Genomic DNA, 16,431 nt, shown 5'->3' on the forward strand with positions numbered 1-16,431 from the left:
CACAGGTCGCCATTTCCGAACACGCAAACTTTTTACGTCTTGTCACTGCCAGTTTTGACACTGGCTTGCTTTGCACTGAATTTGAGTCAGTTTCTACGCAGTGTCTCTTCGACAAGCAAGTCAAGCATTTGCTACGCAGTCAGATTATCGGTAATGTTTGCTGGTCCTGTCATTTCAAAGGTTAATTTTTTTTTCTTTCTTATTTTTGTTAAATTCCATGACTTTCCATGACTTGAATTGGAATTCCATGACTTTCCAGGCCTGGAAAATTAAAAATCAAATTCCATGACTTTCCAGGTTTTCCATGACCTGTGGGAACCCTGTATTAAAAAAACCAATCCCAGAGAGATCTTACATACCTAAAGTAATACAAGCACAGCCCAGAAAATCAAACCAAAACAAAACAACTGGCAGGGGGCAGATTACATCAAACTTGATAATACAGCAAATTAAAAAAAAAAAAAGCCTTTTACACTTCCACAATTCCATTACATATTTTGTTTCAGACTATACAGTGATAAGAAATATCATGTAACATGACAATACACAAAACTGATAATAACAAGCAACTGGTTGTAGCAGGAATGAATGTTTGTGTTGATAACTGCGGGCAGCGTGACCTAGAAGGCAGACCTGTAAGTTAAATGCATTTTACAAAACTCCTTCAGAGTCCCAGATGCAATCGTCAAACCATCTACAGTTTCTACCATGCACTCTTCAAACTAACTGTATCAATGCAAAACACGACAAAAATTATCACTTGAAATAGGACACAGGACACTCCATCCTGTGCCAACTAGAGGCCAACCTTAAACTTTTAACTGTAAATCAATCAAATCCAAAAACAAAGAGACTGCCAACGTTCCAAAATTCAGAATCAAAAAACAAGAAAGGTAAGGTAGTTGGAAGGTTTGTTATTGACAAAACAATACGATCACAAATATATCGACCCAACGGTCTTTTAAGTGCACAGACAGACAATTACAGTGGACGCCGCTTAATAAAACCGCGGTTAATAGAGCCAGCCGCTTATAAGAGCCGATTTCAGACGGTCCGGATATTTCACTATATCTTATGTATTAGAAAAAGCCGGTTAATAAAACCAACCCGCTGCTTATTAAAGCCAGTTTTCTCAGAGAAATCACGTAGTTTGTGACTAAAACTCACATTATTTTGTTCTGATGTGGAAGACGACCAACAAACAAACACTCATAAAAGTGATCAAAGTACACGTACATGTACATAATTAAAACAAAAGTTCCACATCCTTCGTGAAGTTTTGTTTAGATTCAAACAAGTGTAAATGACGAAAGAAAGTGACTGAGTGACGTAAACAAAAGAGAAGATTTTTTTCTTTCGAAAATGACGTATTCCTGGACCGCCGGTTAATAAATCCGCCGCTTATTAAAGCCATTTTTCGTCGGTCCAGAAGTGGCTTTATTAAGCGGCGACCACTGTAATAACCAAAACTTATCTGGCTGATTTGTTTCTTCCACCTTTTATTGAATCATTGGCTTGCGGCTTTTATTGAATCATTGGCTTGCGGCTTTTATTGAATCATTGGCTTGCGGCTTTTATTGAATCATTGGCTTGCGGCTTTTATTGAATCATTGGCTTGCGGCTTTTATTGAATCATTGGCTTGCGGCTTTTATTGAATGATTGGCTTGCGGCTTTTATTGAATCATTGGCTTGCGGCTTTTATTGAATCATTGGCTTGCGGCTTTTATTGAATCATTGGCTTGCGGCTTTTATTGAATCATTGGCTTGCGGCTTTTATTGAATCATTGGCTTGCGGCTTTTATTGAATCATTGGCTTGCGGCTTTTATTGAATCAATCATGCGGCTTTTATTGAATCATTGGCTTGCGGCTTTTATTGAATCATTGGCTTGCAGCTTTTATTGAATCATTGGCTTGCGGCTTCGTGGCAGGCGGAAGAAAAAAATCAGCCAGATAAGTTTTCGTTATTAATTGTTTGTCTGTGCACTTAAAAGACCGTTGGGTCGATATATTTGTGAATGTATTGTTTTGTCAATAACAAACGTTCCAACAACCTACCATTCTTATTCTTTGATTCTGTAAATCAATCAGTTGGTGCCGCTTTCACACATAAACTCTTAATCCTGAAAATCAATCTGTTGGCGCCGAACTTTGTCTTGTCTGTTTGCCACCTAATAACTTGATCTGTATGGTTTGTGTTAATATCCCAGATAATTACACTTCTGGATACCATCTGCCTGCAACATTATGCTTTTTTACCAGCCTCAGTGATGAAAACAATACAACTACAAGGTCCTATGTTTCTAAAGAAATCGCTGGGGTCCTGATTTGGCCTATAAGGTCCGCTGGACCCAAAAAGCAACAACAACTAACTAAAACAATCGCTGGGGTCCTGTATATTTTCAAATTTCTGTTATTTATAACCATCATCTCATCTCACCGTGAGTTCTTTCAATCATTTCTTCTTCAAAAGAAATTCTAACACAAGTTGAGACATACATCAACATGTTGCAGTGGTGTGTTAGAGAAGAAGAGTAAATGTTAACTGTCACCGGAAGTAACTCGTGTTTTGCACTGATACAGTTGAAACCATGGCAACACCCAAGACAACGTTACATCAACCACGCATGCAAAGAAAACCATCATGCTCTTTTTGCTTGCAAACACAAGTTTTATTGAGTTAAAGTGATAGATATGGCATTGGGTCAATCATTTAGTGGTATGCACAATATTCAATTCTCTGTGAACATGAAAAGTGTAAAAACTGCGTAAATAGAATAAGGGTAATATCACTTTAATCAAAGGGGTAAAATCATGGTTTGCCAAAAAGGACCATCCAGGTTATATTATACAAGAAATGTTCAGAGAAAGTGTCTAAAACATGGTTTTGTTGAGGAATAAAATAATGCCCAAAACTATGTGTGTATATCTACATTGAAACTAACATTACTAATTTGACTCAAAATGCAGAATGCAAAAATTTGATAAATAATCATACTACCAATAAACTAACGAACACACAACTTTTTTGATTTCTTGTTTGCTTTACGAAGCATTACCTGTACTGCCATTTTCAGGCCCAGCTTTCAAAATCAAATAATGAAAACTGAGAGAAGAGGGAACAAGTTACTGCTGCTTTCTTGGCAGTCGAGTGAGCAGCAGCTAACAAGAATGAACTGTTTGAACTAAAAATTGAGTCCAACGTAATAAGAGTTAACCTCTTGTGAAGTTTTATTGTTGCTGCCATTCTTTCCTTGGAAGAAATGATTGTGCAATGAGTCACATTTTTTCACAGGTCTTCCTCGATTTATTTTTCAGTTGATACCATTTTTGGCAGCAATTGATACCAAATGATTTTTTGATTTTGTTAACATTGAAAAATCCGTTGGCAACCATGTTTTCGGCCCATTGTTGACAAAATGTTATGTACACAATATTTACAGGTCGGCCTTCTACAGTCAAACGCTACACAACATCACACCAACATTGCATGCATAGGGCAACAACCAGGTCCAGCACAACCCATGGAACACATCACTGCAACAAGGTTAGTACGTCCCTTGTCATGCTTTTAACACAGGCAGTCGTCCCTTGTCATGCTTTTAACACAGGCAGTCGGTCGTAAGGAACACACTCAGGAGAGAGGGAGAGAGCTTTGGGGTGTGTGTGAGGAGGTTGGAGGCTATTTCTTATGGAAGTGTGTGTGTGTGTGTGTGTGTGTGTGTGTGTGTGTGTGTGTGTGTGTGTATGTGTATGTGTGTGTGTGTGTGCGTGTGCATGAGAGGGAGGGAGAGACAGAGAGACAGAAAGAAGTCTGTGCAGATTTGCACAGCAACGAACAACACATTTCAAGATCACAATCCAGAAACAAATCAGAAATTCAAATATTAAAATGAGCAGGGGCTAAAAACATGATATATATATATATATAATAAATGAAGCAATAGTAAAGACAATTATTCACAAGCAATACAAAGTTATCAATAATGTAAAAGGCACCAGTTTCAACCCACCCTACTGGCCTTTCATCCTTAACAAATATGCACAGACCAAAAATAATCCATAGCAGAAGACTGCAGTTTTAATTCTACACTATCTAGGCACAACCGGCAAAAAAACGTACACTAGTCTGTAAACCAAACCCATCTCCAGGCAAGGACAAAGCAAACCAAACAAAGATCAGAATCATGACATGTGTAATCATGAACAATGAATTTCAATGCTCACCACCGAGAACGATTCTTGTGTACAGACGCTACCATTAGCAAATACTTACAAATCATATAAATGCAGGGATGGTCAAATCGTCCGCACGGTCGCCAGGGGCGAGTAGAAACCGCATAGCAACTCGCCCGGCTGGCCAATGCAAATTCTGATCAAATACGGACCTTTTGGTTGTAATATCGGGTTTTAAAGCATATAAACACTGCAGATCAACTGTGGTATGTACCGAGCCAGTGACATTTCTGCAGGGCTAGTGACTTTTTTTTTTTTTTCGCCGGCTGGCGAGTTAAAATTTTGAGATTTGGCCATCCCTGTAAATGCCCCGCTGACAAGCTTTGTACATGTCCCTTCCTCTTAAAGCATTGGGTGACCCACGCCCCAACACTGTCAATACATGCCCTGCTGACAAGCTTTGTACCTGTCCCTTCCTCTTAAAGCATGGGGTGACCCACGCCCCAACACTGTCAATACATGCCAGAACAAGTTAAAGCTGTGAATATCTGAAGCTAGTACACTGCTCTTCCCAAAACAAAAACTGTAAACAAAGGTTTGAGAGGGGAAAGTATTCTGAACAAGATGGAATGTTACAATTAAGCCAGGCGAGTTATGTAACACAGACATCACTCAACCCTGGCGGTACAGTACAATGAATGCAATGACTCTAGAAAACCACAACAACTCGGTGAAAACCACAACAACTGGGCGAGTTCGCCATTTTGTTCCCTGCTTCTTTTTGATTAGCTGTCGTTGGTGAACACACGTGGTACATACAGATGCTGCCGATTAGTGTAGAACAAAGTAATTACTACATTGAAAACTTAGCCATAGCTTACACACAAATAACGGTCTCAGTTTGATATGTGGTGGGTGTGGTTCGCATAAATTTGCATAATCAGCACTCCATAATGAGTAGTCCGAAACCTAATCAAGACGCAAGATGTTCACATCATAGGTAAGTCAAGCCATATTTTTCAGGTGATAATATCTAAAATTTTCTGTCAACTTTGAGTAAAACCCAAATTAATACGGAAATAAAACTCAGGTAAGTTGGTACATATCATAATTCGCATCTTGTAGCAAGTTAGTTCCAATGATGCAGCACGGTTAAAACATAAAAAGTCAGTTTATTAAAAGTTGTTGGGCAAATCTGGACCCCAGGGCATTTTTAGAAAGAAACAAGTAATATGCATGAAGGTGTGTGGTATAATTCTGAACCAGACAAGATGCACAACATTTCAGAGTGTGTGTATGCTGTCAGACAATCTTTGTGGTATAATTCTGAATCAGATAAGATGCACAATATTTCAGAGTTTTTGTATCCTGCCGGACAATCTTAACATTCAACCTTCATTGGTCCTCTTCCCTTGTGTTGAATGTCAACATCATTGCTAACATACAGCACTATCACTCTTCCCCTGTCAACATCATTGCTATCTACCCCTGTGTTTAGTGTCAACATCATTGCTATCTACCCCTGTGTATCAAATAAAATCAAAATCCCAACACAGTCAGTACAAAAAACAAGTTACGGCAATCAGACAGAGAAAAGAGATGGTGAACAATATTGATCAATTATCTGCATTTGTAAAATATGTAATAATAAATCTGCATAAATGTACATGTCAAACACCGCTGGGAGCAGGTCAACAGTTGGAGTATTGTATTCTGGGTAAGGGGTGAGGGGGTTGGAAGGAAAGTGTGAAGAATATTCAGGCAGCAAACAGTCGATACACTGGTATTATGGGAATAAATATGCAAATGTGTGACATAAACATGTATAAATATTTGCTGCGACATGGAAGCTTTTCTTTCTGCTAAGATTGGCTAACCAGACAAAAGCGACACATTTTTGAGCCAAAATTCAACCAACTCCAGTCTTGTCCTTCATTGCTGCATACACTTCTACATGTCTTGGCCTGGTCTTCCCAGTGTTGCGTGAGTCCTCTTTGTGGCTTACACGCCAACACCCATGACAAAGCCTCCGAGTAATGTTTGAAACACTGACCACAAGATCCAAGACACTGAGCGCACCAGAAAATACTATACGCCAAAGTGACTTTCACCAATTCAAGCAAAAGCTTTCTTTCTGTCAAGATTGTCTGATTCTGATTCTTCTCTTTCTTTTGTTCTGCTGCTAGTTGAGTCAGCTTCTATTTGCAATAAGAGGCCTAACCCTAGCTGATGGCAGGGCACTGCTTGGCTTATGAATGACAACACTTTTCTGACCTGACCCAAGCTGATGGCAGCACACAGCTTAGCTTAAAAATCACACAACTTTTTCTAACATTGTCTTCAGACTTCAGACAGTTCACCACACTGATAACCACACAAACTTTTTCCTGATGTTTTCCACATCCCATAACACAGATAGCCACTCAAACGTGTTCCTACGATGACACACACTCAAATACACCTTGCAATGCAGGGTACAACTCAACCCTGGTGGAGCATGCCTTCCACACTGAAAACAGGATGAAACGACTTGCCACACGGACCATCCAACATCCACCATGCCTTCCAGCCTGAACACACGGAGGATGAAACGACTCGTCACACAGACCATCCAACATCCACCATGCCTTCCAGCCTGAACACAGGGAGGATGAAACAACTTGCCACACGGACCATCCACCATGCCTTCCAGCCTGAACACACGGAGGATGAAACAACTTGCCACACGGACCATCCACCATGCCTTCCAGTCTGAACACACGGAGGATGAAACAACTCGCCACACGGACCATCCAACATGCCTTCCAGTCTGAACACACGGAGGATGAAACGACTTGCCACACGGACCATCCTACAGCCAATGCATCATGCATCAACCCGCTCACCTTGGGCGGGTGTATCCCGGCTGGTACGGATCCGGATCCATCTCGTTGACCCCTGACCTCGCCCTCTCCACATCACGGTGGTCCATGTACACAGAGTTGGAGAACGCTCGAGGATTGTGGGAAGGGTCGTAGTCGTAATCTTCTCGTGGCGGTGGGGGGAGTTGGGGAGGAACCTCATCGCGCGCTGATCTGGACGGGCGGGAGTTGACCACTGCTCTGGCCGAGATATACTCGTAGGGGGAGTCGACTGCCGAGTGGGGTGGGTGTGGGTCGTGGTGGTGGTGGTAGCGAGGGTCCCCTGATGGTGGTGGGGGTTGCTGGTTTGGGTAGTGAATGTCGCTGTAGTTGTAGGACCTGCGGACATTGCCTTATTATCAGTCTTCTGCATCACATCAAATTGAAGTTATAGAACAGTGGAAACACCCCCCCCCCCCCCCCCCCCCCCAAACAAGTATGCAAAACAGTATCCTGTTTAACAGCCTGCAAAACAACCATAACAACTACAACAACAACTTTTACTCTATTTCTAAGTAAAACATGTAATTCAAAATAAATTGGTAAGAAAGTGTCATTTTTAAATATCATTTTTGTTATCAACCAACCTGTTTGAGTTTTCGTAATTCCTGGCCTTCATCTCATCAAGGTCAAGGCCAACCTCTTTGAGCGAGTATGTCTTGGCGGGGACTGGCGGGGGCTCTTTCTTCTTTTGTGCCGCGGCCCCTGGGCCTGGGTCGGGTACGGGGCCGGGGGGAGAGGTGGGGGGCCCTCCCGCCTTGTTACCTCCCCCTGCCTTACCCGCTGGATCCCCCTGCCTGGAGTCAATATCATAACTACATTTTAAATTGCACTTTAAAAAAAATATTTGAGAGCTTTGACGCAGGTAGAGAGAGAGAGAGAGAGAGAGAGAGAGAGAGAGAGAGAAAGAGAGAGAGAGAGAGAGAGAGAGAGAGAGAGAGAGAAAGAGAGAGAGAGAGAGAGAGAGAGAGAGAGAGAGAGAGAGAGAGAGAGAGAGAGAGAGAGAGAGAATTAAAAGCAAGTATTCTCAGAAACAGGTTCCAGAAAATAATTGTGTGTTGTATTTAACACACACACACAGCAGATCGCTATCATAGCAAGTGACAGTGACCATTACCTGTATCTAGCGGTCAGGTGTGACAGCTTGGCACAGTCACAAACACACACACACACACACACACAGTGACACACACACACAAACACACCTGTATTTAGCAGTGAGGTGTGACAGCTTGGCGCGGTCAATGTTGGCGTTGGACACCGGGTTGGCGGTGCTGCGTGTGAAGCGATACGGGTCATGTGACGCAGGACTGCGCTCCCTTCCGCCCCCAACCTGCAGCCCCCCAAACTTGTCGCGCAGTTTGGAGTCGTCGTGTTTGTTGGCGGGGCTGCTCACGTAGCGACTGTAGGAGTCGTTGTCATTGGAAGAACCGTCGTTGTAACCCTGAACCATGACAAGAGAAATCAAGTGAATAAAAGCTCGCTTGATCTTACTCAGCAAAATGAATAACAAGAAGAGCAAACGCTCGATCGAGTCACTTTCGCAGTTCTGAATATTATATGAGGCATCAGATGGAGAGGAAGAAATTGCTATTCACAACACAATGAGTCACGTTCACATAAAATTTGAGCCCGGTCACTTTTATAGTTTCAGAGAAAAGCCCAACGTTAAGTTGTGTGTTGCCGAACAGAAAAGGCTAGTTATCTCCCTTGTTTTTCTGATAACGTTCGTAAAAGGCTACAGATGTAAATACTTTGATGTAAAGAATAATCCTACAAAGTTTCAATCACATCCGATGAACTTTGTCAAAGATATAAAATGTCTAATTTTTCCTTTGACGCTGACCTGTGACCTTGAAAAAGGTCAAAGGTCAACGAAACCATCGTTAAAGTGTAGAGGTCATTGGAGGTCACGACTAAACAAAATATGAGCCCGATCGCTTTGATAGTTTCCGAGAAAAGTCCAACGTTAAGGTGGTGTCTACGGACGGCCGGCCGGACGGCCGGCCGGACAGACTAACACTGACCGATTACATAGAGTCACTTTTTCTCAAGTGACTCAAAAACATAAATTACTTTATCCTACAAACTTAACTGACCACCCATGTCATGACCAAACCATACACTCACACGTTAGTTTACCATGTAAATGAGGTCATGTCAACCCAATCTGGCAGGGACCAAACGTCTCACTGCTTATGATGACAGTCACCAAGACAAACGTCACTCCCCCTGTGGTCTCCAGGCGCTTGGTGCGAGAGACATGTGAGCGGTGTGAGGCAAGCGAGGACTTACCCTGTGGTCTCCAGGCGCTTGGTGTGGGGGAGACATGTGAGCTGTGTGAGGCGAGTGAGGACTTACTCTGTGGTCTCCAGGCGCTGGGTGTGGGGGAGACATGTGAGCGGTGTGTGGCAAGCGAGGACTTACTCTGTGGTCTCCAGGCGCTGGGTGTGGGGGAGACATGTGAGCGGTGTGTGGCAAGCGAGGACTTACCCTGTGGTCTCCAGGCGCTTGGTGCGAGAGACATGTGAGCGGTGTGAGGCAAGCGAGGACTTACCCTGTGGTCTCCAGGCGCTTGGTGTGGGGGAGACATGTGAGCGGAGTGAGGCGAGCGGGGACTTACCCTGTGGTCTCCAGGCACTGGGTGTGGGGGAGACATGTGAGCGGAGTGAGGCGAGCGAGGACTTACCCTGTGGTCTCCAGGCGCTTGGGGGGTGGGAGACATGTGAGCAGTGTGAGGCGAGCGAGGACTTACCCTGTGGTCTCCAGGCGCTGGGTGGGTGGGAGACATGTGAGCGGTGTGAGGCGAGCGAGGGCCGGTCATGCGGTACGGGTCTTCTGCCCCCACCCTGTCTCTGGGGGGACCAAAGTCCTCTGGGCCTCCTGGGTACTCGCCGTCTGCACAAACACAATCACACAATGGTCGTGTTGTCTGGTGCAGGGCCACCTGTTGTGTGTGGCTCCTCTGAGGGGGAAAGGATGGTTTCATTTCATGTGCAAACTGGACAGTACTCGCGCGCACTCAAGTACACACACTTACACACACCCAAACATGTAAGAACAAATACACAGACACAAGACACCCACAAACATAATGTTAGCACGCACACAGACACACAGACACACACAGACACACACACACTACTCACTATCAGGCGGTCTGTTCCGGGCACGTTCGCTGGGTGTGATGGTGGCATATACATCGATGTTGGAGCGGCTGTGCTGGGGGTAGCCGGCCTGTTGGTGGTGGGGGGGAGGGTGGGGGGACCACTGCTGCGACTGGTGGTGGGGGTGGGGGTAGTACCTGTCCTCTGGGTGCATCTGCCAATCTCCTGCAGGAAAGGTAACAAATAACAAATAAGAAACACAGGAATAAGACGCAGGTTAGTCTAGGCATGTCATCTGACGTCAGGTCAGTCTAGGCATGTCATCTGACGTCAGGTCAGTCTAGGCATGTCATCTGACGTCAGGTCAGTCTAGGCATGTCATCTGACGTCAGGTCAGCAGTCTAGGCATGTCATCTGACGTCAGGTTAGTCTAGGCATGTCATGTGACGTCAGGTTAGTCTAGGCATGTCATCTGACGCAGGTTAGTCCAGGCATGTCATCTGACGTCAGGTTAGTCTAGGCATGTCATCTGACGTCAGGTTAGTCTAGGCATGTCATCTGACGTCAGGTTAGTCTAGGCATGTCATGTGACGTGAGGTTAGTCTAGGCATGCCATCTGATGTCAGGTCAGTCTAGGCATGTCATCTGACGTCAGGTTAGTCTAGGCATGTCATCTGACGTCAGGTTAGTCTAGGCATGTCATGTGACGTCAGGTTAGTCTAGGCATGTCATCTGACGTCAGGTTAGTCTAGGCATGTCATCTGACGTCAGGTCAGTCTAGGCATGTCATCTGACGTCAGGTCAGTCTAGGCATGTCATCTGACGTCAGGTCAGCAGTCTAGGCATGTCATCTGATGTCAGGTCAGTCTAGGCATGTCATCTGACGTCAGGTCAGTCTAGGCATGTCAACTGACGTCAGCAGGCTGTCACACACCATCATTTTGGAAAGGTTGCTCATCTTTTTCACAGAGCAAAAACGTCATGCCTTCAGTAAAGAATGAAGAATTCGTACTAAATAAATTTAAAAAATGCTGCCAAAACACCTGACCTCTAAATTTCTAGATTAAAGCACAGCAAAAGAATGATCTATAAATATCAGGCGTAGGATTACGAATATGTGAAAGAGTCTGATACTGACCCAGGGCCTGAATCTTCTTCTTCTTCGTTCATGGGCTGAGACTCCCACGTTCACTCATGTTTTTAGTACGAGTGGATTTGTACGTGTATGACCATTTTTACCCCGCCATTCAGGCAGCATACGCTGATTTCGGGGGAGGCATGCTGGGTATTTTCGTGTTTCTATAACCCACCGAACTCTGACATGGATTACAGGATCTTTTCCCGTGCGCACTTGGTCTTGTGCTTGCGTGTACACACGAAAGGGGTTAAGTCACTAGCAGGTCTGCACATAAGTTGACCTGGGAGATCAGAAAAATCTCCACTCTTAACCCACCAGGCGGCAGCAACCGGGATTCGAACTCACGACCTTCCGATTAGGAGGTCGACGTCTTATCACCACGCCACTGCGCCCGTCACGGCCTGAAGCTAAAGAACTGCTCCATGTTCAGCCTGGGAGCCGACTACTGAGTCTCAACAGTCACAAGATTGTCATGTGTCAAACACACACGACATAAAGGTGACACAGTGTACACAGCACAGACAATTCATGTCAAGCCTGCAAAGAAGACGGTGGTCTTACCATCTCTTGCAGACGCTGGGTGACGGTAGTCGTCATAATCGTCCCTGTTGTAGGGCGGCATCTGAAAGACAAAGTCACAGCTCAACATGGTGTTACTGTACAGATCATTTCACTGGTCAGCATCTTGTTACTGTACAGATCATTTCACTGAATGTTGCTACTGAGCCAATACAGTCGTACCCCTCTTTTCACCTTCACCGGATCACGCTTTGGACTACACAGTCCGGATGATGTTTCTTTCTTTATTTGGTGTTCAACGTCGTTTTCAACCACGAAGGTTATATCGCGACGGGCCGGATGATGTGGGTCGAGTACCACCCATACTTTCCAAAGAAGGAATCAACGTAAAAAGTATGGGTCGTACATGCCCCACGCCCTCCGAACAAGGATAAACAGTGTAAAATTCCTTACGTAATTCAATTACACATTAACATGCTTCCATTTGAAACTTCGAGGTCGTCATCGTGGATTGACGCCCGACCAAAGCTAATTGAAGCCCGACGGAGCGAAGCGACAGAGGGCTTCAATTATACTTTGGGAGGGCGTCAATCCACGATGAGCTAGTTTATTCTATAATGAATTTGTAAAGCGCCTGGAGCCAATTGATGGGACTCGCGCTATAGAAAAGTTATTTATTATTATTATTATTATTATTATTATTATTCAAAACCTCGAACAGAGACTCCCCCCCCCCCCCCCCCTCACACACACACATACCTTGCCCTTGTAGCCAGGTGGAGCAGGGTAGGGTGGAATGCCAGGTACACGATCACCCGTGTTGATACTGGGGTCAGACGACGACCTCACCAGCTGCTTCTTCTGCGTGGGTGATAGGTTGAGGTCATCTGAAGGTCGTGCAAGGTCAAACTCACTGTCGGGTGCGGCTGCCATGCTGTTTCTGTTGGGCATCGGGAACATGAGGTCGTCGTTGAAGTCCTCTTCCGGCTGCAGAGAAATGAGGAGTAAAGTTAACACTGATGATAACGAGAAGAGTAAAGTTAACACTGATGATAACGAGAAGAGTAAAGTTAACACTGATGATAACGAGAAGAGTAAAGTTAACACTGATGATAACGAGAAGAGTAAAGTTAACACTGATGATAACGAGAAGAGTAAAGTTAACACTGATGATAACGAGAAGAGTAAAGTTAACACTGATGATAATGAGAAGAGTAAAGTTAACACTGATGATAACGAGAAGAGTAAAGTTAACACTGATGATAACGAGAAGAGTAAAGTTAACACTGATGATAATGAGAAGAGTAAAGTTAACACTGATGATAACCAGAAGAGTAAAGTTAACACTGATGATAACCAGAAGAGTAAAGTTAACACTGATGATAACCAGAAGAGTAAAGTTAACACTGATGATAACCAGAAGAGTAAAGTTAACACTGATGATAACGAGAGGAGTAAAGTTAACACTGATGATGACGAGAAGAGTAAAGTTAACACTGATGATAACGAGAAGAGTAAAGTTAACACTGATGATAACGAGAAGAGTATAGTTAACACTGATGATAATGAGAAGAGTAAAGTTAACACTGATGATAACCAGAAGAGTAAAGTTAACACTGATGATAACGAGAAGAGTAAAGTTAACACTGATGATAACGAGAAGAGTATAGTTAACACTGATGATAACGAGAAGAGTAAAGTTAACACTGATGATGACGAGAAGAGTAAAGTTAACACTGATGATGACGAGAAGAGTAAAGTTAACACTGATGATAATGAGAAGAGTAAAGTTAACACTGATGATAACGAGAAGAGTAAAGTTAACACTGATGATAACGAGAAGAGTAAAGTTAACACTGATGATGACGAGAAGAGTAAAGTTAACACTGATGATAACGAGAAGAGTAAAGTTAACACTGATGATAACGAGAGGAGTAAAGTTAACACTGATGATAATGAGAAGAGTAAAGTTAACACTGATGATAATGAGAAGAGTAAAGTTAACACTGATGATAATGAGAAGAGTAAAGTTAACACTGATGATAACGAGAAGAGTAAAGTTAACACTGATGATAACGAGAAGAGTAAAGTTAACACTGATGATAACGAGAAGAGTAAAGTTAACACTGATGATAACGAGAAGAGTAAAGTTAACACAGATGATAACGACAATCTGTGCCTGCACACACATTGGTGGAAATGCCTTGTAAGCCTTGTTTCACACAAAACATACAGCCACTTGAGACTTTATACACTTGAGACTTTATACACTTGAAACTTTATACACTTGAGACTTTATACACTTGAGACTTTATACACTTGAGACTTTATACACTTGAGACTTTATACACTTGAGACTTTATACACTTGAGACTTTATACACTTGAGACTTTATACACTTGGGACTTTATGAGACTTTATACACTTGGGACTTTATACACTTGAGACTTTATACACTTGGGACTTTATACACTTGAGACTTTATACACTTGAGACTTTATACACTTGAGACTTTATACACTTGAGACTTTATACACTTGAGACTTTATACACTTGGGACTTTATACACTTGAGACTTTATACACTTGAGACTTTATACACTGGAGATGTGAAGTCAGGGAAGAAACTCGCCACATAGTACGTCATTTTATATAAGTTACTCAAAGGTTATTTATCTGAAAAAGCAAGTACGAAATACTGGATGTGAGGCCAGAGAAACGGCAATGGCGGGGCACACTGTGGAAAAGTGGCCAGGTTTTGAGCAAACTGATCACCTTCCAGACTCGGGAACCTAAACTTTCCACTTTCTGAAGAAAATAAACACTTTTGTGCATTTTCAGAAAAATGAGTGTACTCCACGCATCATTCAAAGTATTTCAGCATGCTGTGCACGCGTTTATTGCACGATCTGAACAGGTCTGATGATCATTTCGCCATCATGGTCAAATACAAATGGGCGTGAAAGTTGCATTTTGCAGTGATCACCTGCTCTCATCTCATCGCTCTTTACAAGATTCATACACCTTTTTCCCCTTCATTCAGGCAGTCATACTCCAATTTCGGGGATGCATGCTGGGCGTCTTCATGTTTCTATAACCAACGGAACTCTGACATGAATTAAAGTGTTTTTTCTGTGCGGACTTGATCTTGTGCTTGCATGTACACATGAAGGGGGATATTAAGGCAATAGCAGGTCTGCACATAAGTTGACCTGAGAGATCAGTAAAATCTCCACCCTTAACCCACCTGGAGTGGTCAGGATTTGAACACTGTCTGACGCCCCAACCACTTGGCTACGCGCCCATCTGTTGCCAGGTGTAATCTGGGGGGGGGGGGGGGGGGGGGGGGGGGGGGGGGCTCAGTTGCACTGGACTTGTTATCCTAAGGTCGCAGGTTCAAGTCCTGGTCGGGACGGACACGAGTCAACTTTATGGGCAGACTCAGAGACGGTATCCATGTTCCAACCCCGTGTCACCACTGTGGCACATAAAAGACCTCGGTCATTCTGCCATAAGTGCAGGTGGCTGATTACACCTAAACACGCAGACACCTGGGTAGCGCCACTCTGTTGCTGCTAGCTTTCCACTGGGAGGAAGCGACCCAAATTTCCCAGCGATGGGACAATGGAGTGATGAAAATGAAAATTGAAAAGCTACCTTCTTCTGTGACATCCAGACGGGTCGGCGCTGCTGAGCCTGGATCATCTCCACCAGCTTGGGGAACCAGACGTCGGTCGTGGTGTGCGTGATGGAACCTGTGACACACATGGTGATGTTTATTCACAGCATTCTGCTTTAAACAATCACAACAACTTGACAGACTAGAGGGACCTAAACAAAACACCATGGTGTTTCTATCCTTCCATACACACAGTCCAAAGAAAAAACAACTGTCAGCCCCAACCACGCCCCTCCCCTTCAAATGAATATACAAAACAAAAACAACAACAAAAAATTCATCCACCACAAACTCCTCACAACCAAAACGTCAAGCAGTATCAACACAAGTCATGTCAAGCAGTATCAACACAAGTCACGTCAAGCAGTATCAACACAAGTCACATCAAGCAGTATCAACACAAGTCACGTCAAGCAGTATCAACACAAGTCATGTCAAGCAGTATCAAAACATTCAGTCAATATTTCTGCCTGAAGCTAACATATAGACACTGACGTAAACATAGCACATCGTTATATTTTTTGGATTCTGTGGAAGTACCCATACCTGAAGTTTCATCATCATCTGTTCCGTAGTTTTTCGGGAAGTGCTCTACACACACACACACATACACACAGCCAGTGATCCCCCGTCACCTCGTCTCCATTCCAAAACTTGACTAAATGACACAACAAGAGAAAAAACACCAACCAGTGAAGAGATGTGAGAAGAGATTGTCCATCCTCTCGTTGTGTTCCTGCAGTTTCTTGGGGTTCTTGGTTGTCCCTCCAGCCCCCCTCCAGCGCGAGCGAACGTCCTTGATGGCCTGCTTGCTCTCCCCTTTCAGGAAGACCACGATGGGGTAATACTGGGCGTAGTTCAGGCGGTCAACATGGTACGGCATTACGTCTAGCACACAGTGCTTTTGCTGCAAA

General features: G+C 43.8%; 2 protein-coding genes across 5 annotated transcripts in view; one reads left to right on the forward strand and one right to left on the reverse strand.

Moving 5' to 3' along the window:
- LOC138951187 (tight junction protein ZO-1-like) overlaps positions 1-16,431 on the reverse strand; it is a gene marked incomplete at its 5' end in the record, with an annotated part of 77,834 nt that overhangs the window by 13,119 nt on the left and 48,284 nt on the right. For all 4 annotated transcript variants that reach the window (XM_070322825.1, XM_070322824.1, XM_070322826.1 and 1 more), the window contains 9 exon segments: positions 7,061-7,414; positions 7,663-7,872; positions 8,281-8,519; positions 9,831-9,973; positions 10,225-10,407; positions 11,882-11,942; positions 12,599-12,826; positions 15,496-15,593; positions 16,208-16,424. In XM_070322825.1, coding sequence (XP_070178926.1) covers positions 7,061-7,414; positions 7,663-7,872; positions 8,281-8,519; positions 9,831-9,973; positions 10,225-10,407; positions 11,882-11,942; positions 12,599-12,826; positions 15,496-15,593; positions 16,208-16,424 — 1,733 coding nt within the window.
- Positions 12,837-14,634, forward strand: LOC138951412 (protein starmaker-like). Its single transcript, XM_070323020.1, has 2 exons — positions 12,837-13,743; positions 14,621-14,634. The coding sequence occupies exons 1-2, from the start codon at positions 12,837-12,839 to the stop codon at positions 14,632-14,634; spliced, it is 921 nt and encodes a 306-aa protein (XP_070179121.1).

This window comes from Littorina saxatilis, linkage group LG16, assembly GCF_037325665.1.
Source record: "Littorina saxatilis isolate snail1 linkage group LG16, US_GU_Lsax_2.0, whole genome shotgun sequence".
In the NCBI taxonomy this organism is placed as follows: domain Eukaryota; kingdom Metazoa; phylum Mollusca; class Gastropoda; order Littorinimorpha; family Littorinidae; genus Littorina; species Littorina saxatilis.

Bases quoted from the DNA above. Each gene is read 5' to 3' on its own strand.
- LOC138951412 (XM_070323020.1), top strand. From the start codon at position 12,837: ATGAGGAGTAAAGTTAACACTGATGATAACGAGAAGAGTAAAGTTAAC.